The sequence below is a fragment of the Balaenoptera physalus genome (assembly GCF_965194825.1).
Source record: "Balaenoptera physalus genome assembly, chromosome: 15".
In the NCBI taxonomy this organism is placed as follows: domain Eukaryota; kingdom Metazoa; phylum Chordata; class Mammalia; order Artiodactyla; family Balaenopteridae; genus Balaenoptera; species Balaenoptera physalus.
The window spans coordinates 91,794,441-91,818,004 of NC_138894.1; the positions used below are offsets into that span (position 1 = coordinate 91,794,441).

Below are 23,564 nucleotides of genomic sequence, written 5' to 3' on the forward strand. Positions count from 1 at the left end.
GTCTTAAAAAGGCCCAAGGTAGGCAGCCGGCAGCCGTCTCCTCCGAGCCACCTCCACGGAACAAAGGGCTTGTTTCGGGCAGGGTTCGCCCAGCCGCGTCCGGATCCCGAGGAAAAGAAACTTTTCCCGGGATGCGGGAGCCGGGCCCGGGGCGGGGGCGGGCTAGCGGGGCGCGGCGCTACCTGCGGCCGGAGCCGCCCGCCCGGCGAGGCCCGCCGGCGCCGCTCACCTCCTCGATGGCCGCCACCGTGTTCCGGCACTGCGCCGTGCGCGTGGTGAAGCTCGAGGCCGTGGGCGCCTTGTAGTCCTCATGGGTCTCGGCCACGAATTCCGACACGGAGATCTGGTCCGGCATCGCCTCAGAGCGCGGGCGGCCGGCCGCGGGGGAGCCGCCGCCTCAGCCGCCGCGAGGGCTCCGACCGGCCGCTCGGACGCCGACGCCGCCTCCCTCGCCGCGCCCGCAGCTCGCCCGGCCGGCGGACAAAGGGAATCGCCGCGGCGCGGGCCGCCGCCGCGGGAGCCGCACGAGCCGCCGCACGAGCCGCCGCAGGGCGCGGGTCTGCCGCCCGCGGGGCCCGGCGGCGGGAGCAGGGGCCGCGCGCGCAGCCCCGCGCAGCTCTGGCCCGGCCCGTCCGCCTGCCGCGCCGAGGGCTCCGCCGCCGCCTGTCCTCCCGAGCGAGCCCCGAGGCGGACGCGCACAGCCGGCGGGAACTACCCGCCACCCAGCCGCGGGCCCCGAGCGCCTCCCGCGGAGAGGGGCGGGTCCGGGCCGGGGGCGGTGGCCGGCCGGGCGCGGGGCGGGGCGGCGCGGAGGGCCGGGCCGCCAATCCGCGCGCTCGCCGCCGCCGCAGCCGCCGGGAAGCTGAGCCTGCAGGAAGGAAGGCGGCGCGCGCTCCGGCTCGCCGAGTCCCTCGCCCGCCGCCGCCGCGCGCCGCATTGTCTCGGCGTTGGGGTCCCCGCCGCGCGCCGGGGTTCCAGGGCGCGCCCCGCGGGGCCGGCGGGTCAGACGGGGCCGCGTCCGAGCTTCCCGTCACTCATCCCACCCCGGGTCCGCGAGCGCGCGCGCAGGGTGCGCTTACACCTCCCGGGCCGAGCCACCGTCCCCCCGTCTCGTCCCCCGCCCCACCCCCAGTCGTGGAACCCTTCTTGGTGTCCCCCATAAACCGCCGGGAATGCCCGTCCGGGCGCGGGAGAAGGTGTGAGGAGCTCGCCCCCTGCAGGACCATGCGCGCCGCCTGGCAGATGCCTCCCGCGCCCCGCCCGGCAGCACCCGCCCGCCAGCTTGGGATTCGGTGACAGCCACGAGAAATGACCATAGAGTGAGTGCTTTTGTGCCATCCAATCCTCACGACCTCGTGAGGCAAGTAAAGAGATGGTTATGTATTTTACATAGAAGGAAGGCAAACGATTCTCCCGAGAGTAACTGAGTGGCCCAGTGGGGTTCATATCCAAGTCGGAGCGCTTCCGAGGGCTTAACAGGACCCCTGGTCAGTGTCCCAGCCATGTTTCCTATGCTTTTCCCCTAAAATCCTCGGTCGTTCTCGGTTGGTTGGAAACAGTTTCAGGGTACTAGGCCAGGATCCACTCTGGGCAGATAAGAATACGCTGAAATGGTACTCCTGTAGGAAGTGGAGGGGACCCAGGGAGTGTGTGAGAGAACCAGGAGAACAGTGCACCACGAGAGGGCAAAGTTCATATATAACTGGCCCAGTAAAGAGTTTGAGTTAAAACAGATTTTCATTGAATGGCTCTTAAGGAAACTCTCATAATTATTTTTAAAAATCCAGCTTGCCAGGGGGGAAGGGGGGGAGGGATAAATTGGGAGACTGGGGTTAACATAAACACACTACTCTATAGAAAATAGATAACTAACAAGGACCTACTGTGGAGCACAGGGAACTCTTCTCAATACTCTGTAATGACCTATGTGGGAAAATATTCTAAAACAGAGTGGATATATGTATATGTATAACTGATTCACTTTGCTGTACAGCAGAAACTAACACAACATTGTAAATCAACTATAATAAAATTTTTTTTTAAGTCCAGAAGTTCTGAAGACACTGGTCCAATAAAATCACACCCCATAACTCTACACCAGGCATGTGGCATGGTTTCTGTAGCTGCCAGCAATAAAACCAAGAGAAACTTTACAAAAACCTTTTGTGCATCTGAAAAGGAGGAAGTGTGAGAGACGTTGGAAATTCAACATGTGAGACAAGGCAGTCTCCTGACACTGAAGGACAGTGGACCAGTCAATCTTTTATAAGCTCCCTTGTAAGAATTTGCTATATGAGGTGGCAGCATGGGTCAGACATTATGTATGGCCTTTGGTATTTTAGTAACATTGCATATGAAATTTCGCTTTCTGAAATAACTGTATCAGTGGATAGCTTTTATAACTGCACTAGGCAATAAGTTACCGTTGTTAAAACTGAAGCATCTCTGCTTCTATCTTCCCTATATGTTTTTTCACCCTTTCCGTGTCTTTGGTGGTTTCCTCTATTTGCAACTTTCTACAATTCAAGTCCTATAGATAATACTTATATTAATGCACCCTTTCCTGCACCAGTCAGATTCTGTTCCCTCCTAGGTAGTTTTCTAGCTACAGTTTTGTTGTTCTTATCTTGGGTAAGTTTTCAAGTCTTGATTTTTAGAGGACTAGTATCTATCAGGCTATGGATTTAAGGATTTAAGAAGAGAAAGTAGTGTTTTTCCTTGACATCTAGTACAGCATTAACCAGACTGATCCAGACTTCTTCTACAAGGACCAAGTTAAGCTTTGTGTTCTTCTTTATTCTCTTTATGTGCAGTTACTGTCTTTTTTTTTTTTTTTTTGTAGTTTAATAGTATTTTTACAGAAACCTTAGTAGCCACAAAAATAAAATCGCAAAGCTGCATTGCGTTATACAAGTAGATGCAAAGGTTAGTGGAAAGCAAGTCATCACCAAGTCCACTGCAAAGAGAACGTCTGTGATAGAACACCAAAGCAATTTATGCCTCCAGCCATCACTGAGAATCTCAAAAACCCTTGCGTAGCACAAAAGCCTAGAATTAAAGCAAGATCAGAATAAAACGTAGCTAATGGGTCTCTGAGATTAATATAATGAGAATGAGTAGTTTCCAACAAATAATAATAAAATGAAAGTTGAATGTGGATCAAGAAAACATTATAAACACACACTTTTTTTTTTTTTTGGATTCATGAAGAAAAGAAGAACATGATGGGAAAACCATTATAGGTCTATACCCCCTTACCTAGAACTTTAAAATCTAAATAGCTCTGAAAAATCTAAAGTTGAAAAAAAAAAAAAACTGTTTTGGTGGTAAAATGATCTGAAGTGAATTGACGTGTGACTATTTACAGTCTTGCTTATCCCACTTCATGTGAATATTTATGTTTTAGTGCAAACTACAAATGTGCTTGCTTATGGAGTATTACCCCAGACCCCACTGGGGGTGACTCAAAATATCTAGTGTATGTGCTGTATTAACTCCCTAGGATCTGAAAAATTCTGAATTCTATACACATCTGGCCTCAGGGGTTTCAGATAAGAGGTTGTAGACTTGTATTATTTTAAAAAAAGAAAAGAAAAGTAACATCGTGTTGCAGACTTGTCATTTCTAGGAAAGAGGAAAGAAATCCTCTTCTCAAAAATGGGATTTTCAGCAGCCCATTGAGATTGGCCAACAGCCCATTTTCCAAAGGAATTTTCTGCCCCCAGTAGTTCTCAGGAACCTGAGATTTTTCACTCTCAAATCAAGTTTTAAAATATGTTCTTAACTCTGAAATTTGCTTGAGGGCTGGCTGGCTTAACACAAGACTTATCCAGTTCACTTGCTATTAATTTGTAAATGATTACTCTTGGAATGGAGAGATCTGTGTCTTAAAAGAACTATGGTAAACAGTGTAATTAAATAGAAAAACAACAAGAAGAAACACGCCAGTGATGTGAACATGTAAGCATAATCAGAAGTTTCATTTCCATGCTTAACAAGATTCACCTTCAGACAGTGTTGCTGAAGGGACCAATTTATCCCCAAAGTGAGAGAAGTTTAAATACACTTAGCACAGTGTTCTCACCTTAGTACTCTAGGGGGAAAAAATTAGCATGCAGGAAGTATTTTACCAATGAAAACTTTGGTTTTGATGTCACCTTTGCTTCTCTGTGACTTTGAATAAGTTAATTAACCTCCCTGGACTCAGCTCATTTGTAAAATGAAAGCAGCTGGACTAGCTAATTTTGAAGACTTCTTCCCTGTGCAGGCATCTCATCATTCCATGATTCACGTTTTATGTTCGTTTGGTCACAAGAGGGAATTGCTACAAGGGCCATATTCCTACTGAGAAAATCTAATCATTGGTCCTAGACACTTGAGAGTAAGCATGTTTTATTTTTTATTTTTTTTGAATTTATTTATTTATTTTTAATTAATTTATTTATTTTTGGCCGCGTTGGGTCTTCATTGCTGCGTGCGGGCTTTCTCTAGTTGCGGTGAGCGGGGACTACTCTTCGTTGCGGTGCACGGGCTTCTCATTGCCGTGGCTTCTCTTGTTGCGGAGCACGGACTCTAGGCATGCAGGCTTCAGTAGTTGTGGCTCACGGGCTTAGTTGCTCCGCGGTATGTGGGATCCTCCCTGACCAGGGCTGGAACCCGTGTCCCCTGCATTGGCAGGCGGATTCTTAACCACTGCGCCATCAGGGAAGCCCAAGAATAAGAATGTTGTAGATGACATTGAGGGCTAATTTCCGAGAATGTTGTCATTTTGTTAAGCTGGTAGATTTAGATGACAAACTGATTTATTCATAGCTAACTTCATAGTAAGATATTAATACTTGAGGTCTGTTCATTTTGTTTGTTTGTTTGAACAAAGCTCTTTCTATCAGAGATATTCTGATCACTGAACTGCAAAAGTCAGTTCTAGATGAACGAGCTATAATGTACTGCACTGGAGGCAGCTCACGCTGACTCCAGAGAGCTGACCGCTAAATTTCCAGAGTTTTGCAAACTGTAGATTGTATCTGTACGGCAGAAATACCACTATAATGGTGTGCTGCTACACATCTTTTCCTAACTCTACGTTCTGGCGGCTTGAAATCGTCCACAGTGGGAGTATTTACACCAGCGCAACTGGCAAATGTAAAAAATCAAGACTTTATTTATTGTTTTGTTGATTGTCTAAGCTTAATAAAGGGATCAAGAAAATGTTAAAAATGCAGATTTCAAAGCTCAGAAATAGGGGGTTCTAAATCAGAACATACTGTACAGTACAGGGAAAAAACAAAACAAACAAACAAAAAAAGAAATAGGGGGTTCTGCAGAGAGGAATGAGCACAATTGTCACTCCCTTTATTTACACCTTTCAGTGGCATCACCTTGCCCAAAAAAAAAAAAAAAAAAAAATGGAGATTAAACTTAAAAGTGTGTCATGTCTGTAGCCTTTACATTGTGAGTAGTGAAAATATTGGAGGTAATATTCTTCCAGTATTTGCAAACTGTCATATGATTCAGCAAAGAGGGCACTCATGTCATTGACAGATGAGTGAAGTTACAGCAGGCATCTTCATGGCTTCACTTTTGTCTTACTCATTAACATAAAAATGTTAACCAGCATTCATGTTGGAACTACACTCATTTGTCAATGACATGAGGAACTTCTCTGCCGAAGTGGATAATAATCAAGCATTTATTTGTAGTCTTATTTTGTCAAGTCATGGTTGAATTGCAAACACTGATTGGCTATGAATACAAGAGTTGGGCAAAAATCAACAGAAGTGTTCTGTGAAAATGAGCTCTATGGAATTTATAATAAACAGTATTGTATAATTTGTTATTACTTACAAATTGGGTGCTATACATCCTTTATAGGATTAAATGAAAATAAACTTACGTATGTAGGTACACAGACATTTTTTGCAGAGCAGGTTGTTAAACATTTACCAGCCTACTGCTGAGTATAATTGTACCTTCCCTGCCAAGAGGCAGAACATTAGACCTTCCCACTCTGAGTCATGCTGATGGGATAAAGCCCACATAGGACAAAACCTCAGTAAACTGGACTGTACAGGCAAAGGCAACTTGTGTTAATAAAAATTCTTAGAATAATTAAGAAAATGCCATTTGTTGTTTTCAAGTACTTAGAACAACACAAACCAGGGCCAACAGAGGGTGTGGACTGTTTTAATGAAAAAGCAAAAAAGTTTAATTAGCACTCTGTATGCAGATGAATTTTGCTAAAGTTTTTAAAGAGTGCTTGCAATAATTTATTTTCTTGAGTCAAATCACTCTCTTCCCCTCCATTTAGACCCATTCTTAGGTTTTGTAGGACACCCTCTTAGGTGGCCCAGCAGGCCACTTGTGCATGGTCCCTGCACTGAAGACCTCCAGTGGTTCCCTATTGGCCACAGGATTAAGTTTAAACTCACAATGTGTCCCAGGCTTCTTCCTAACTCCCTTAACTGTTACCTTCTCCCAGCCAGGTTGGCAAACCATAGCCCAGGGACCAAAGATGGCCTGCAGCCTGATTTTGTACTGCCCCTGAGGAAAGAATGGTTTTGACATTTTTTTTTAAATTAATTAATTTATTTATGGCTGTGTTGGGTCTTCGTTTCTGTGCGAGGGCTTTCTCTAGTTGCGGCGAGCGGGGGCCACTCTTCATCGCGGTGCACGGGCCTCTCACTATCGCGGCCTCTCTTATTGCAGAGCACAGGCTCCAGACGCGCAGGCTCAGTAGTTGTGGCTCACGGGCCTAGTTGCTCCGCGGCATGCGGGATCTTCCCAGACCAGGGCTCGAACCCGTGTCCCCTGCATTGGCAGGCAGATTCTCAACCACTGCGCCACCAGGGAAGCCCTTGACATTTTTTAATGGTTGAAAAACATCAGGAGAAGAACAATATTTTGTGACACATGAAAATGATATGAAACTGAAATCTGAGTGTTCATAAAGTTTTATTGGCACCCAGCCACACCCATGCGTTTACATATTATCCACAGTGGTGGTGGAGTTGAGTAGTTGCAACCCACATACCTAAAATGTTTAAGTACTATCTGGCCCTTCACAGAGAAAGTTTGCTTACTGTGCTCTAACCTCACCAAGCTTCTCATTTTTCCCAGCTCACAGAGCGCTTTTGCGCTGGGCATTAACACGGTTCTCTGCCTTTAATCTGCTTCCTAGCGGTCAAGTCCTCAATCAGTACCGAAGGCCTCCCAAGCCTTCCCACCGCTCCAGCCTCATCCCCAGGCACCCACCGCCCTGCAACCCTAACCACGCCAGGCCACGCCTAACTCTCTCCCTTCTCTTGACCCTAAGTATTTCCTCCTCCGCAAGCCCCTTGGCCTGGAGCACGCATTCTCTTGTCAATCTAACAGACTTCTGGCCATCTTTCAGGGTCAAAACCAGACCTCTCCTCCACGAAGTCTCCTTTGAATATTCTAGGCAGAGTCAGCCGTCTCCTCCTCTCTGCTTCCACAGTGCTTTAGACATATGTCCAGGGCTTTTGCTAGGAAATGAAGTGCCCGTTTCCACATCCTAACACGCTGGAAAAGGTCTCCTGCCCTTCCTCCGTCCTGTGCTCCGCACCACCCTCCCTCTTCTCACTGGGGTGTGGAGCGATCACGTTAGCCAAACAATGAGTCAGACAAGATGGGAGCTCTCGTTTCTCTGAACTGATAAGCCTTACCTTCACTCTGGAAAGAAAATGCTTCAGCTCTCCCAAAGCACTGGATGCTTCCGTTACAAAAGGTTTCACATTATATCCTGACCAGAGCATCTGTTTTCTCATCTCACTGACATCATAGACTAGGCTCCTGGGGGAGAGGGGCCCGTGTTTTATTTATCTTTGCACCTCCAGCTCCAAAACACAGGGCACGCACACAGTAGGTGCCCAATAAATGTGGATTGAATTGCTTGGAGGTGCTTCTCTTCCAACACACAAAATGAGAGAAGACATATCAGTTCAATATAAGGAAAATCCGTAGGTTTGAGAGATGCAGGGGTGGCACACTCGGCTTTTCCTTCTCTGTCGGCTTGAGTAAAGATGTGCTTGTCGAGGGAAGTCAAGCCTTGGGGATGGGGGGCAGGTTGCTTGATGACCTGACCTCTTCAGAGATTGAAGTGTTCAGCCTTCCTCCCTTGATATCAGTACTGGGAACCTTACTGCGAGGATAGTTTCCACCTGGTGGTGGAGTGACTTCACCCCATGTGAACTGGGGCACTCTGTCCCCTCAATCAAACTGTGGTCCCTAGACCATCAGCATCCCCTGGGAGCTTGGTAGAAGTGCAGAGTCCTAGACCTACTGAGTCAGAGCCTGAACTTTCACAAGACCCCCAGGTAGTTTGTTTGCACTTTAAAATTTGAGAAGCAGTTTTCTAGCGTACGTGAAGGATACATACACCACAAGCAGGAACTTAGCTTTCCCATCCTGTCAGAAGCCCAAAATATGTCAACTATACGGTACTAATGGGACTTGATAAAACCTAAAGGGTTAAGGTTCTTTCTAATGCTGAGATTCATGAAGGCTCCTCTCGGTTCTGAAGTGCCATGCTATCATCCATTCTGTCTAGTTGCCACTGTACTCCGTTGCTCGGTAATTCAACCATCATTTACTAACTACCTACTGTATGTCAAACACTGTCCCCCAAACTAGGATGTAGCTGTGAACAAGCCAGAAAAGGTCACTGCCGTTATCAAACTTAGATTCTAGCAGGGAAAGGCAGATAGTAAGTAAATACGTAAATAAATTAATTTCATGTGAGTCCCATCGACAGACATGGAACAGGTGATGTAGTAAAGAGTATCTGGGGGTGGGTGAGGAGTAGCAGCATTAGAGAAGGCAATCAGGAAAGACTTCTTGGAGAAAGTAACAGTTGAGCTGAGTCCAGAATGAAAAGAAGGAGCAGATGAGCATATTGCAAAAGCACGGTGAGTGCAAAGTCCCAAAGCAGGAACTGGGTAGACACTTAGAGAAAAAAGGTCAGAGCAGCTGGGATGTTGTGAGAGAAACATCAACATCAAAAAAAAAAAAAAAAAGAGAGAGAGAGAGAGAGATGAAGTAAGGTGATGATGAAGGTGGATGGGGACAGATCACACAGAACCTCAGAATCTTCATGATTTTCCTGCACAAGAAGGATGGGCAGAGTTTGCTTTATACTAAAAATGAAAAAGATCACTGACTGCTTTTGGAAAAATGATTGTAGGCAAGGGTAGAGGCAAAGCAGGTGGCTAAAACACTATTTAGCAATGGATAAATTGGACTTCATCAAAATTGAAAACTTCTGTGCTTCAAAGGCACATCAAGAAAGTGAAAAAAATCCACAGGTTGTGGGAAAGTATTTGCAAGTAAGATATCTGGTAAGGGACTTGTATCTAGAATATAGAACATAAAGCTCTTAAAACCCAATAATGAAAAGACAACCCAATGAAAAAAATGAGCAAAGGGTCTGAATAGACATTTCTCCAAGAAAGATCTACAAATGGCCAAGAAGCACATGAAAAGATGCTCAACATTATAGTTACCAGAGAAATGCAAATCAAAACCACATCGTGATACTACTTCAAACCCACTAGGATAGCTATAATAAAAAAAGATAATAACAAGTGATCTGAAGATATGGAGAAACTAGAACTCTCATACACTGCTGGTGGGAATGTAAAATGGTGCAGCCACTAAGGAAAACAGTCTGGCAGTTCCTCAAAAGTTTAGACATAGAGTTACCAAATGACCCAGCAATTCCATGTCTAGGTATATACCCGAGAGAAATGAGGGCACATGTTCACACAAAAACTTGTTCACAAATGTTTATTGCAGCATTATTCATAATAACCAGAAAGTAGAAACAACTCAAATGTCCAACAGCTGATGAATGGATAAACAAAATGTGGTAAATTCATATAACGTGTACTAGTTTGCTAGGGCTGTTGTAGCAAAGAACCACAAACTGCGTGGCTTAAACAGAAGCCTATCGTCTCATACTTGTGGAGGCTAGAAATCCAAGATCAAAGTTGTGGCAAAGTTGATACCTTCTGAGGTCTGGGAGGGAGAATCTATCCCATCCCTCTCCCGTAGATTCTGGTGGATTGCTGTCAGTCTTCAGTGTTCCCTAGGGTGTAGAAACAGGACTCTCATCTCTCTCTTCATGTTCACGTGGTATTCATCCTGTGTGCATGTCTCTGTGTTCAAATGTCCCCTTTTTATAAGGACATTGATCATACTGGAGTAGGGACCCACCTACTCCATATGACCTCATCTTAACTAATTATATCTGCTATGATTCTATTGATATTTCCAAATAAAGTCACGTTTTGAGGTATTAGGGGTTAGGATTTCATCATAGGAATTTGGGGGGAACACAAATCCCTAAAATAGTGGAATAGTCTTCAGCCATAAAAAGGAGTGGAAATAGACTGACACAGTCTATTACATGGGTGAGCCTTGAAAACATTATGCTACGTGAAAGATGCCAGACACAAAAGGCCACATATTGTATGATTCCACTTATATGAAATATCCAGAATATAGAAATCTGTAAAGACAGAAAATAGATTACTGGTTGCTTGGGGGCAGTGGAGGGGCTGGGGGAGCAGGAGGGTCATCGTTAAAGGGTGCATGTTTCTTTTTTGGATGATGGAAACGTTCTAAAATTGCTTGTGGTGATGGTTGTACAACTCTGAATATGCTAAACATCATTGAATTGTACACTGAAAACGATTGAATTGTATGGTATGTGAATTATATATCAGTAAAGCTGTTACCAAAACAAAACACAAATTAGTGTCATAAAAAGTGTTAAAGACTAAAAAAAAAAAAGTGTGACTTCTAGGGTTCATGTCCAAAATTCAAATCCTCCAACCTTCTGTAACCTTGAGCAAATTGCCCTGGGAGCCTTAAGTTCTCCACTGGAAAGACCGGGGATATGTGAAAGGAGTCACTACTACTCGTCTAGCAGGACTGTTCAAGAATTAGAGATTATCTAGGTAAAAACACCTGGCACACAGTAGTTGCTCCCTAAAAGCTATTATTAGTCATGCATTTCACCCTTGAAACCATAGTGTGATTCTATCACAGATAAATCTTTCTTTGGGTCATTTATTTTTCTAAATTGTCAAACAAGGCCTTTTTAATGCCCCCTCAGGAAGCAAACACCCAAAATGGAACTATAACTTAGGAGAAAAACATATTCCTTCACATTATTCATGCCACAGGAGGACCCAATTCTGTGCTGCTTTTCTGCCTCTGACACCTCTTCCTGACTTTTGTTTTTATTCCTTGAGCTGATAATTGAAGCTGTCAGAGAAGGCTTACACTGCTCAGTGTTTCAGTGACACATTCCAGCTGGGACTAAAGAACACGTTGCTGAGTTGAAGAAAGAGAGCGAAGCTTCCTCAGGAAGGAGCTCACCCTCGAGGCAGTGGGGGATTTGAGCATCCGGGCTGTTGGGTTATTAATTGTGGGTCCAGGAGGGTTTCCTAGCGCATCCGTTTGAAGGGACGGACCTGAGTCAGCGTGAGTCTGAAGAGAGGAATGAATACAGAAAGACTGGAGAATAAGTCTCTGAAATGCCACCAGTCTTAAGCATTTCCTGAGGCTTTATAGAGAAAATCAGAATCAAATCTTGCTCTGGCCGTGAGTCAGATGTCTCCATCACAATGCCCGGAGCCCTAAGGTCAAAAAATATAAAAGATGCCGCTCAAAGCCATTGAATGGCACTCATGGACGGTGTACCGTGCCCCAGGCCCTGTCTGCGCTGGACCCTGGGAATACAGAGATGATGGTGAAATGGTGTCTGCAGAGGCACCTGGTTTCATGCACAGAAGCAAACAAACGCCCTTCATAGAGGCATTCTTCAGTTAGTGGAAGAGGAGCTCAAGGTCACACCAGAGTACCTATGACTTGGTGCCATGTGATCTGGGTGTCAAGTCCCAGTGAAACCTCCCCGATAATTACATTTTCTCCCAACTCTCTAGACAGTCAATCTATTCCATCCTGTCACTACGTTCCAAACATGTCCTATCTAAACAATCCTACGGTTATGGTTCATAATCTCAGCAGATGCAGCCTTATCTAGAACATCTCCTTCAGAGATGATCTTCTCATAAACTTTGAGGAAATGGAGGATGGCTGACAAAATCCCCCACCTCTCCACCCCGTCCTGGTGCTGCTTCCTTCCCCCAGAGCATTCCTGCCTGTTGTCTCCATGTTACCCTGTGGTCCCCCAGGTCAGCGTGGTCTCCTCCTCATTGTGGTCACTGCTTACCTGTCAGGCGTGCGGTGGGAATGACCATGGGCTGGCCTGCCCCCCTACCAGTGCCCCATGACTCAAAAGCATTGCTGTTATTTGCCTAATCACAAGAATTTCCAGGGACCCTTTAAAAAAATCCAGATTCCAAAATAATAATAATAATAATAATAAAAAATAAAAAGGAGAACATTCTCAAAAAAAAATCCAGATTCCAGAAGGCCCTACTCTAGACCCACTGAATCAGTCTTCAGGAGAGAGGTCTGGAAATTTGGATTTTTAATATGCGCTCCAGGAGATTTTAGATAAAGCAAGTTTGGGAAGCTTTATCTAGCATTTTAGAGGAGAAACCCCAAACCAAGACTTTTGGACTTCTTTTCGAACGCATGCATGTGTCAGGGCAAATCCTAGAGGGCAGGTTTGAAGTCAGCAAGCCCCCTTCACAGACCATTAATTTCAGCCCTCTGGACAACCCCTGACACGATTCTGATCTGAGAGCAAAACCGTTCCCACGGGATCTGAAAATGCCCAGTATACATTCTGAAAGTGCTTGTTTAACTGGCACTCAGGGAGGGCTTGGTTTGCCCGTAGGGTTTGGAGCTGTGGATATTTCCTGCCTCTAAGCAGAAGCAATAACCCTTAGTCATATGAGAGGCCTAGCCATGGCTTTAAACAGAGACTTCATTTTCTCAGCTCTGTGGAATTCCCAGTGTCTGCGAGGCTGTGTGTATGACTCTCTTTGGAAAGGGGTTGTGAGCTGTTTTCTAAAGTCTTTTAACTTGACCGGGAGACAGCGTTGAACCAACTGCTCGGGGCAGCCCTGGTCAGACATCAGATGAGCCACGGCCAGTGCCTCTGGGTCTGGAGTCAAGGACCTTTCCTCCAAGAGTTCCTTTCTCTGTTGTTGTTTTTAAACGAGGGCTACACCCTGGCAACGTGCTCACCAGCGTCCCTTCCTTCCTCCCCTGGACGCTCCCCCCCGTTCGAGGTTCGCAGCCAAAGCTGACCTCACCGACTCTGCATCGTGTTTTGGTGAGGCCCTCTTGCAGATGCCAAGACGTGGGCTGTGCTGTTTGCTCAGGCCCTGCTCAGATTTTCCATCAGGCTCTGAGCACAGCAGCTCTGGGCCTGGGCTTCCAGGCTCCACCAGAGTGCTGTCCTGAACTGGGCAGCGTCCCGAACGTGGTCAGAAGGCCCACACAGGGCCAGACCTCTGAAAACGGGGTCAGGCACGCTGGGTCACTTGGAGTCATTACACCGGAGACAGGACCCAGCAGAGGAATGACTGAGGGATTTGATGGGAGCAAAGGCAGCTGATCAATGCCTCCTTTGTGCCCCGCAATCCAGCCCGGAGCTCTTAGAAGCAAAGAGCACATCTTATAGACCTTGAATCGGATAGAAGGTTAGGCATGCTGAACAGGATAGGACTGACTCAGATGGGTTGAGTAGGGCCTCAGAGCCCACCTGGCTTGCAGACTGAACAAGTGGTCCTTACACTTCTTGAGTGTAAGAGTCCCTCACAGAATAAAAGACACCTCACCTCCTTGCTCAGAAAGGCTAATCCGAAGCCGTAGAAAAGATGGTTTTCTTTGATCAAGGCCCCAGGGAATGACAACCCAAATAAAAGGATAATTCACTTCATGGTTCCATTCACCTAATTCGCTCTTCTTTTTCATCTAGCTGTAGAAACAGAAACTGTCACCATCCTAAATTCTTCCCCTTCCTCATCTCACACGTCCAGTCGGTCACCAGATCCCGATGATTCCACCTGTTTAATACACATATGGTTGTCCCCTTCCCCTCAGTTCACTCCTCGTCCCTCATTCATTCAGGCTCTCAGCCCTTTTGTGCATGAAGAACGGGCTTTGTAACACATCCTCCCATTTCCACTCCAGACACCTCTCCAACCCCTCCTGTCTGCATGGGTACCAGGAATATCTTTCCAAAAACGACCTTTACAAAATGCAAATCCAGGACTTCTCTGGTGGCGCAGTGGTTAGGAATCTGCCTGCCAATGCAGGGGACACGGGTTCGATCCCTGGTCCCGGAAGATCCCACATGCTGCAGAGCAACTAAGCCCATGCACCACAACTACTGAGTCCTCGCGTCTAGAGCCCGTGCTCCGCAACAAGAGAAGCCACCACAATGAGAAGCTCGCGCACCGCAACGAGGAGTAGCCCCCATTCATCACAACTAGAGAAAGCCCGCACGCAGCAACGAAGACCCAACGCAGCCAAAAATAAATAAATTAATTAATTAATTAAAAAAAATGCAAATCCAGGAAATCCCTGGCGGTCCAGTGGTTAGGACTCGGTGCTTTCACTGCCGGGGGCCTGGGTTCGATCCCTGGTAGGGGAACTAAGATCCTAAGATCCTGCAAGCCTTGCGGTGAGGCCAAAAAAAAAAAAAAAGAATAAAAAAGAAATCCAGTAATGGCTTCCCACAGTCTGCGAATAAAATCCAAATTCCTTAGTGTGCTGTATAAGGTCAGTCACAGTCTAGACTGTGTAACTGTTCAACTTAATTTCTCATCAAACCTCACATATATCCAGAGATGCAATCACACTTGACTCATTCGTTCATTCAAGCTCCTGTTGTATATCAGATCCTGTGCTGGGCTCTGATAATCCAGTGGTGAGAGTGAGGTACCCACAGTCCCTGATCCCCTAGAGCAGACAGTCGAAGGCGGAGGACAGACTTTGAACAAGAACGTCCAATCAAGTTCAATGGGTGCTTTGCTAGAGCAGAGCATATGGACATCACCTGGCCTAGGATCCAGGGCGGGCCCCTGATCCAAAGGAATGAGTAAGAAACAATGGATGTAAGTTGGACGTTGGTGGTGAGAGCCAGTGTGTGCAAAGAGTCACAGGTGAGAGCTCTGGGTGTTTTCAAGCAGCTGAAGGGAAGAGTGGCCTACAAGTGCTGAGAGAGAAAGCTGGAGAGGCCAGTGGGTTCTTGGTCATGGAAGAGCTCAGAAGATTCCATGGTAAGGACTTTGTGACTTTACCTAGGGGAATGGAAAACCACAGAACCATTTTAAGCAGACTTTATTTTTGAAAGGTCTCTCTGGCTGAGTTTGGGGAATGGGTCCAACCATCAATAGTGCCCCAAAGTGCTGTGCATTTCTGCACAGTTGCATCTTAGCGTGAGCCTTTTCGTTTCTCTAGGATGCCCGTTGGCCCTTGTCTACTCAGTGAGTTCCTTCTATCTTTCAAAACTCAGCTCAAGGGACTTCCCTGGCAGTCCAGTGGTTAAGACTCTGCACTTCCAATGCAGGGGGCCCGGGTTTGATCCCTGGTTGGGGAACTAAGATCCCACATGCCGTGTAGTGCAGCCAAATAATAATAATAATAATAAATTTAAAAACTCAACTCAAAATCCTTAAAATTCACAGACCAGCCTTCACCCTCTCCCCAGGTGGAGTTGGGCATACCTCCATCTTTGCTTCCAAGGTGTGTTGTTCATTGTTCTATTATAGTATTTTTCACATCTTATGTCAGTCCCCATTACTAGGCTGTGTGTTTATAAAGGGAATCCAGTCTGTTTTCCTGTTTTCCTTTCAGCCTTACATCCCTAAGGCCTAGCACGTAGTAGTTGCTTTAAACATGTTCTTTGAATATTCTTTGAATGGGTGAATTTACACCAGGAGCAAAAAGTACAGAAAAGTTGAGATTCGAGACTTCCATGACTCCCTCCATATTACCGCCTTCTCTCCCCACTGGAGGTCCCATTTGTCCCAAATCCAGAAATCTCACAGGGTTTGCCCGTCCCTGGATGTTTTTCTCTTTCCCATGTGTACATTTCAGCAAACAGGCTCCTGAAGGAAAGGAGAGCTCTACAATCTCCTCACAGTCTTCTGCGATGTGGAAACCCTTGACTTTGTACCTAAGTTTGGGCAAAGGCCTGGTCAGGAAGTCAAACTTAAAATTGGCTTCATTGAAGGGGCCCAGGGCAGGTTGTGCAGTCCGTAACTCAGGGGGGCCCCTTCCTATCAGTCACCACCATGCTGCATATTTATTAGGCTTTTTGAGGGGCGGGGGCAGGGGGCAGTAGTATCTTCAGAAGGGGTACCTTTTCCAACCACACAATGGCTCTTTGTGGGCTTCATAAACTAGGAGTAGGTCTTTGGTGAAGAGGCTAGAAACTTGGTTTGGTTGGTTATTTGTTTATTATTTGTAAGTAGCTTCTAGCAGTCTGTAGTCAGGATTGATTGATGTAAGAAGAAGGTTTGCTCTTTTGGAAAGGGTCTTAACATGAGTCAGGCAGAGGTGTTTGATTTGCATCACCTGCCTCTCAACGGGGCCTGGGGCTCTGGAGTTTTGCAAGCAGTAAACACCTTTGCTGAGGTTACAAGTGAAACCTCACTGGAGAAAACTGAGATACAGTCATGTATTCAATTCTTTATTCATTCACTCAACATAATTATGAGCATCTTTGTGGGGCCTGACCCTTTGCCATTTACTTTACACATGTTATGTCCTCACCAAGCCCTTGTCATACAGGTATCGCCATTCCCCTTGCCCAGCTTATACTCTAAACGGGAAAGGTCATGAGAATTCCCTGGCGGTCCAGTGGTTGGGACTCTGCACTTTCACTGCCAAGGGCCCAGGTTTGATCCCTGGTCAGGGAACTAAGATCCCGCAAGCTGCGCAGTGCGGCCAAAAAAAGAAAAAAAAGAAAAAAAAATGGGAAAGGTCATGACATGTACTTAGATAGAGCCACACGTTTAGGGCACTATGGAACTGGGATTCCAGGCTGGGCCCTCTCCCTCCAGGGACTTAAACTCTCCCAGGGGAGACAGAACATATAGAGAAATACACATGATCTGCGAGAGAGTGTAACACTTGGTCTCCAAAGGGGTGCCTACAATGTTTCTGGGAGGTTAGAGGTGGGAGAGACCCTTTTTGGTCACCAAGATGTGAGATGGCTTTCTGGAGGAGGTGGCCTTGGAAATAGACTCAGTAGGATTTGGATACGCAGAAAGGGGATGAGACCCCTTCTCTCTACCATCCTGAGATGACGGTCCTAAAAGCTGCTCTGGAGCTTTAAGCCTTAAAAGGATGCAAACATCAGGAAGTGGTAAAAATGAAGGGATGAGCCCAAGATTTAATCATCGAGCATCTCTCTTGGTACAGGCCCATGAGGAAGCGCACAAAAAGTCATGGCCCCGGGACTTCCCTGGTGGTCCAGTGGGTAAGACTCCACGCTCCCAGTGCAGGGGGTCTGGGTTTGATCCCTGGCCGGGGAACTAGATCCCGCATGCGTGCCACAACTAAGAGTCCGCATGCCGCAAGGAAGATCCCGTGTGCTGCAACTAAGACCTGGCGCAGCCAAAATAAATAAATAAAAATAAATAAAATAAATATTTTTTTAAAAAGTCATGGTCCCTGCCCCAGTGGCCAGCAATTTAAGAGGCAGACAAATGGCCACAGACCATACAAGCATGCTCAAGGTAGGGGGGCATCGGATTAGCAGAGGAACACGCAGGAGCCGAAGTGATGTTTGATTTTATCTTCAGAGGCAATAAAATGTGAAGTGCGTTCTTTGGCAGCAACCGGAAAGGCAGATTGCTGGCTTTTCGTAATTCTTCGGAGTTTTATAGCATGTCAGTTATCACAGCAGTGCTTGCAGCAGAGACCTTGCGTTGGGGCCAGGGGAGTGGGCAAAATGAACTGTGGCTGGAGCATTAGAGCTTGTGACACAGCGCTTGGCGGTCAAGCTGTTCTACCTCTTCCAAGAAGTGTTCAATTAAAAAGCCCGCCTGGCATATATTCCAGGGCTCTCGTGGGAAACGATCGCTCATCTTTAGGTAGTTGTTTTACATGAAACCAATTATGGTAATGTTTCTAATGCGGAGACGATATTGTTATGAGTGCTATTTAACTGTCCAGTGTATTTATGTGCCTGAGGTTAGTTCCCTGCAATTCACATTTATTATGCTTTCAAAAAATACTTCTCACACAGGATCCCTTTAAGTTTTATTTCATAGCCATCTAGCGAGTCGGGTTTAACATGTGAGTCACATAGATCATGATGATTATCCCTTCCTGGTAAATAACCTCATACAATTGATAGATCTTCTAAAAAGTAATAACTTCATACTCATTAGGATGTTGGATGTGTGTTCTTTTTTTATTTAGTGAGTCTACAATCCGTGAGGCAGGGTTTTTATTCCTGTGTGAGAGATGAGGAAACTGGCTCAGTGAAATAAAGTTATTTCCAACGTCCCCAACTAGCGAGGGGCACAGAGGGGACAATGAACTTGGGTTTGCCCGGCTCCAACACCCGTGCTCTCCTAGCACAGTGGGTGCTTTTTTGTGAACAGTCTTCTCTGTCAGACTCTGGCCACCCGGGGCCACCGTCAACCTTCCACCTTCCACGCCGACTGGTGCTAAAGAAATTGGCCCTTTACGTTTCTAGGAATAGGAGGCATATCGTTAAAACTAAGCCAACTCCAAATCACACCTTCCCTGCCACAAAAGGAAAAAAAACAAAACCCCGCAAATCAGAAGAGAGAGCAGCCAGTGTCTTCCATTTATCCACGGAAGGAACATGCCAGGATGTGCCCAGGGAGCTTACCCTGGAGGAAGGCACTTCTGAGTCCCCCCCACCTTCCGAGTCACCAACCACGGCCCCCGCCGGGACGGGCATTGGCCCCTGGAGCTGCATCTCCCGGGAAAGGAGCCCGCGAGGTTGGGGGCAGGGCAGCGCTTGGCAGACGCCTTCCTCCCTCTCCTCACCAGTGTCTGGTCCCACGATGCATCTTTGTGGAAGGTCGAAGGTTAGTCAAACAGAGTCTGAATGTCTGGGACCTCCCTGGTGGTCCAGAGGGTGAGACTCCATGCTCCCAATGCAGGGGGCCCGGGTTCGATCCCTGGTCGGGGAACTAGATCCCACGTGCATGCCGCAACTAAGAAGCCCGCATGCTGCAACTAAGACCCAGTGCAGCCACAATAAATAAAAAATAAATATTTCAAAAAATAAATAAATATCAAATGTCTGCTTTTCTGAACTGTCTGAAAAGCTGCATGACCTACAGTGGGCCTGGCTTGCCTGTTCTGGCCCTTAGATGCCACATCTGTTCCCAGGGGCTGGGCAGAGACGGGACCAGCAGAGAAGCTGCTCTTAGCTGGTGTCAGGGACAGATATTGGACCCCGTTTTGCTTCCCCTGCTGTGAAAGTTTTCGTTTTAACTCTTCTGTGCTGAGCCCAGATTACTTAGCAAGTCACAGACTAGAGAACATAGCCTCCTACAGGGCACAGAGGTGGCTCATAGGCTTGTGGCAGAGCCATCCTGGGCACGCGAGACCTTGGGAAACTCCATGCCGAGGGGCAGGCTGGTCTCAGACCTGGGCCCCCGGGAAGGGTCAGGCCACTGCTGTAGGACCACATGGCCCAGAGGTAGCATCAGAGCCTGCCAAGGACCTGCTAATAGCTCCATCTATCATCCCAGGAAGCAATTTCTGGTGCTATATAATTGACTTCTGTTCGTTGTGACAGATGAAGTTTTGAAACGCCTGAGTCCATGCCTGTCTCTTTCATTAGTGACAGGCTCTGCCTTGGAGGGCAGTTCAGTGGGTGAGGGAAAGTCTGTATTCAAGCTTTCATTCCAGTGCGGGGGTCAGACTGAGACCCGAAGTCATTATTTCCACCATTTAGGCCCCAAATCCCTGCTGTCTCTGTCTTTACAGTTATCCGGGAATATCTGATGATCCCAACATTCTAATCCAAAGAGTTAATGTTACTTACATTTGTACACAGTTTTTTAATGCTTTTCCACACGTTATCCATTTTCATTGTTTCTTCTTTTTTTCTTTTTTTCCCACGCCACAAGGCTTGCAGGATCTTAGTTCCCCGAGCAGGGATTGAACCTGGGCCCACAGCAGTGGAAACGCAGAGTCCCAACCACTGGACCACCAGGGAATTCCCTCATCAATTTTTATAATAACACTAATAACCAAGCTGTATATGATGTGATACGGTTGACCTCATTTCACTTGATCTTCTTATGCGGCAGGCAAAGTAAGGAGGGTACCATTATCCCCTCTGAAATTCAGAAAGGTTAAGTGAGGGGCTCAGTGCCCTGCCACAGAGCAAAGAGAGAGCAGAGCTGGGAATCCAGGTCTTCCAGGTCTGAGGTGCTGCCCCAAACTTCGCTACTCCTCAGCCTGCAACTTGTGGACACACAGTGGCCTTTCCCACTGCTGCTGAACAGATGTTCAAACTCCACCCGTCTAACTGAACTCACATCTTCTCGCCACCCCCTGAAGCCAGCTCCTGCTCCCAGCGCCTGCTGGTCGCGGCATCCCTCTCAGTCCTCCTCACGCCCGTCTTCTCCTTTTCCTTTTCTCTGCTTCCACATCCAGTTACTCAGCTCGTCCTCAATCTTCCTTCCCGGTCAGATGGTTTCAAGGCTACCCCTGCTTTCCCGTCCTCTCGTCCCTGCTCAGGAGCCCCCCACCTCACAGCTGGGCACTTGAAGCAGCCCCCGATGGCATCCCCACTCAGTCCAGTCCAGCCAGACACCTGCCCACTGGTACCAGCCATTCATCCTTCCATCAGCACCAGTTTGCCACCATTGTGAACCAAGTGTGTTAGGTCAACGAGCACGTATCATTCCCGGTCAAACGTCATTTCCTGGTTGAAATTAAGAGTGTGTTCCTCAGGGCGGGGATTACGTGTATTTACCAGTAGAGGGACCAGCACAGGGTACCTGGTAGCGCTCAAATGTTTCTTGAGTGTTAGTGTAAACCAAAGGATTTGTAAACAAACCCTTGTAGGCTCGCAAATCTTCGGAGCCTCCCTCCCAACAAGGCAATGTTCAAGCTGCTTAGTCTGACATTCTACACACCTTATAGGACATATCTGTATTAGGGCTCTTTCTGTTTGAGAGATTAAAAATCCAATTCTAAAGAACTTAAGCCTAAAAAGAGAATTCATCAGCCCGTACAACTAGAAAGTCTAAAGATCAAGAATGGGATCAATTAAGCCAGTGGGTTCAGAAGGGCTGTTGCAGCCCAGGGTGCCTGAGACAAGAGCTGGGAGGTAAGCACTGAGGCTGAAGCAGCAGAGATGTTGGGAGGGGTCAGACTACCTGTTTGTGGCCCAGCTGTGCCACTTACTAGCTCTGTGACCTTGGGCAAGTGACTTACGATCTCTGAGCCTTAGTTCTTCATCTGGAGGGCTGTGAGAATTAAAGGAACGATTGCATGTAGGCCGTGCTCATCACACGGGAAGTGCCATATAAATGCGCTCTGAGTTTCTTACGGTTATTACATCACCTTGCTACCGAACATGATTTGCACCCAGAAAAACAACATTCTAGAAAACAGGGACCCTCCTTTCAAATGGAACCCTGGAAACACTCATATCCCTGGGGAAGCCTGCCTTCCCTTTCCCACCCAGGCCAGTCTGTCCTTCATCTGTGGGCCCAGGCCAGGACGAGGCCCTTACGGGGAAGGTCAGCCTGAGAGCTTCAGTGAGTTTGCCCTTATTGGCCTAAATTAGATGCTCTGACGGCTGTTTGGAAAAATGCACTGCATTCTTTATGTATTTTCCCCACCAAAACACGTCTGTTTCATCCTCTTTTAAAGGGCATTCATGAGTCATTCAGCAGGAACAAAGAAGCTTCAGTCTGGAACTTCCATGGGGAAACAGTTTAAACAGTGTGGCTCACATGGATTTTTGAAATCTGAAAACATGTCTTAGAGGTGCCCTAAAGCACCTGCTCGCAGCTGTTCTCACTCGACAGCTGGATTCCAAATGCAAATAATATTTGCCGGAACGTGTAGAATCACTTGCACACAGAGGTAGACGGCTCTGTGACAGGCGTGCTGGGAAGCAGCTCTCGCACACTTCCTGCTGGCTCTGCCTGGTAGAGCCCAGAGCGTGTTCCTAGATTTCATTGCCATGTTGCATAAGGAGCTTGAGCGTCAGGCCAACACCATTTCTCTTCTTAGAGGCAACTCTCCAACTTTCGAGCTCCATCCCAAGTCTTCAATGTGCAGCAAAGACACCAGAAGGCAAAGGGAGTGAGAGGAGGGGGGAGCCTGAGACCCCCCCCCAGCCTGAGATGCAAACATCCTTCACCCCACGGCACCCAGACCCGGCCTGTCTGGAGGCAGATGCCCCCTCAGCCCCCTGCGTACCTGGGCCCATCTGTGCACACCCAGGCACACGTGGGCAGGTAGAGCGCGGCCGTCTCTGATTTAGGCACTTGCCTCTCCTCATCGAGTGACCTGGCAAGTTATTTAGCGTCTCTGTGCCTGTTTCATCAGCCGTTTTTACAGGGGACGATGATAGTAATTCCACGTCCTCGGGTTGTAGCGAGGGTCAGATGATGTCACGCACGTAAAGCGCCAGCCCAGAGCCTGGATCATGCTACGTGCTCGCCCGTGTCGCCCTGTGGTTCAGTCAGCCCACAGGTCCCCGCGCCTCTTCTGGGTTATCACATATAACCTCCAAGGAATATCCTCGTTCCCGTCCTCACCCCATTCCGACCCATCCTCCACGCAGTTGTAAGAGTCAGCTCCCCAAGTCTCTCACTCTCCTCGAGACCATTCGTGGCTTCCCAGGGCTTCAGGGTACACACGCCAGCTCCACGCGTGGCTCACGACACCCTCGATGATCTTTGTCCTCACTCACTCACTCAACACACACACGCCCTAAGCCTAGTATCTCCCAGCCTCCGTGCCAGCCCCAGGCAGCAGGGTAGTGAACACACGGCCCAGCTTCTGCCCCTGTGGAGCAGGGGAGCCAGGAGGAAAGACCTCGAGGAAGTGACCTCTGAGCTGAAATCTGAGGATGCACCGGAATTAATGGGCTGCGGCGGGGGAGGGAGGGCACGGAGCACTGCCAGCTGCGTTACCCTCCAGGACCTGCTGGAGAGCATCGGGCAGGTGTGCAGACCTGACCCCCCTTCTCCCACCCTCCCTCGTCCCCTCCACACTCTGTCTGTCCCACGTCCCGAGGCACCGTCTCACACCCAGCTACTCTGCACCAGCTCCAGTCTGCTCTCTCTGTCAGAGCCCCATTCCCTTCACCCTCGCCTTCCAGCTGACCCCTTCTGGTCCCTCCAGGCTCTCAGCTGGGCACCCTCGTCCCTTCACCCAGACAGTGGGATGCTCTCCTTACTTGGTGCTCTGCCAGCCCCTCGGGCTCTCCTCTGCCTGACTGCTTTCTGCCCTCTATTTTCGCTGCCCACCGGTCTGTCTCCCCAGACCGTGAAGTCCTTGGCGGCAGGGCCTGCCTCAGCGGACGGCCCCAGGGCAGCCAGCGAGAGGCTTATTCTGTGCTGGGTGAGCACTGGCTGAAGAAGAGAATGGCC

At 47.8% G+C, this 23,564-nt stretch overlaps 1 protein-coding gene and 1 long non-coding RNA gene across 10 annotated transcripts in view; one reads left to right on the top strand and one right to left on the bottom strand.

Moving 5' to 3' along the window:
- The window catches only part of ASAP2 (ArfGAP with SH3 domain, ankyrin repeat and PH domain 2), a 159,538-nt gene extending 158,772 nt beyond the window's left edge, over positions 1 to 766 (bottom strand). For 3 of the 9 annotated variants that reach the window (XM_082425824.1, XM_082425823.1, XM_082425821.1), the window contains exon 1: positions 230 to 741. In XM_082425824.1, the coding sequence (XP_082281950.1) occupies positions 230 to 355 (126 nt within the window). In that variant the 5' untranslated portion in view covers positions 356 to 741. Of the gene's footprint in view, positions 1 to 182 lie in introns of all 9 variants that reach the window. The other 6 variants (XM_082425826.1, XM_082425825.1, XM_082425822.1 and 3 more) reach the window with 5 other exon arrangements.
- Positions 1 to 23,564, top strand: part of LOC309643266 — an 83,969-nt gene that overhangs the window by 2,051 nt on the left and 58,354 nt on the right. The window lies entirely within an intron of this gene.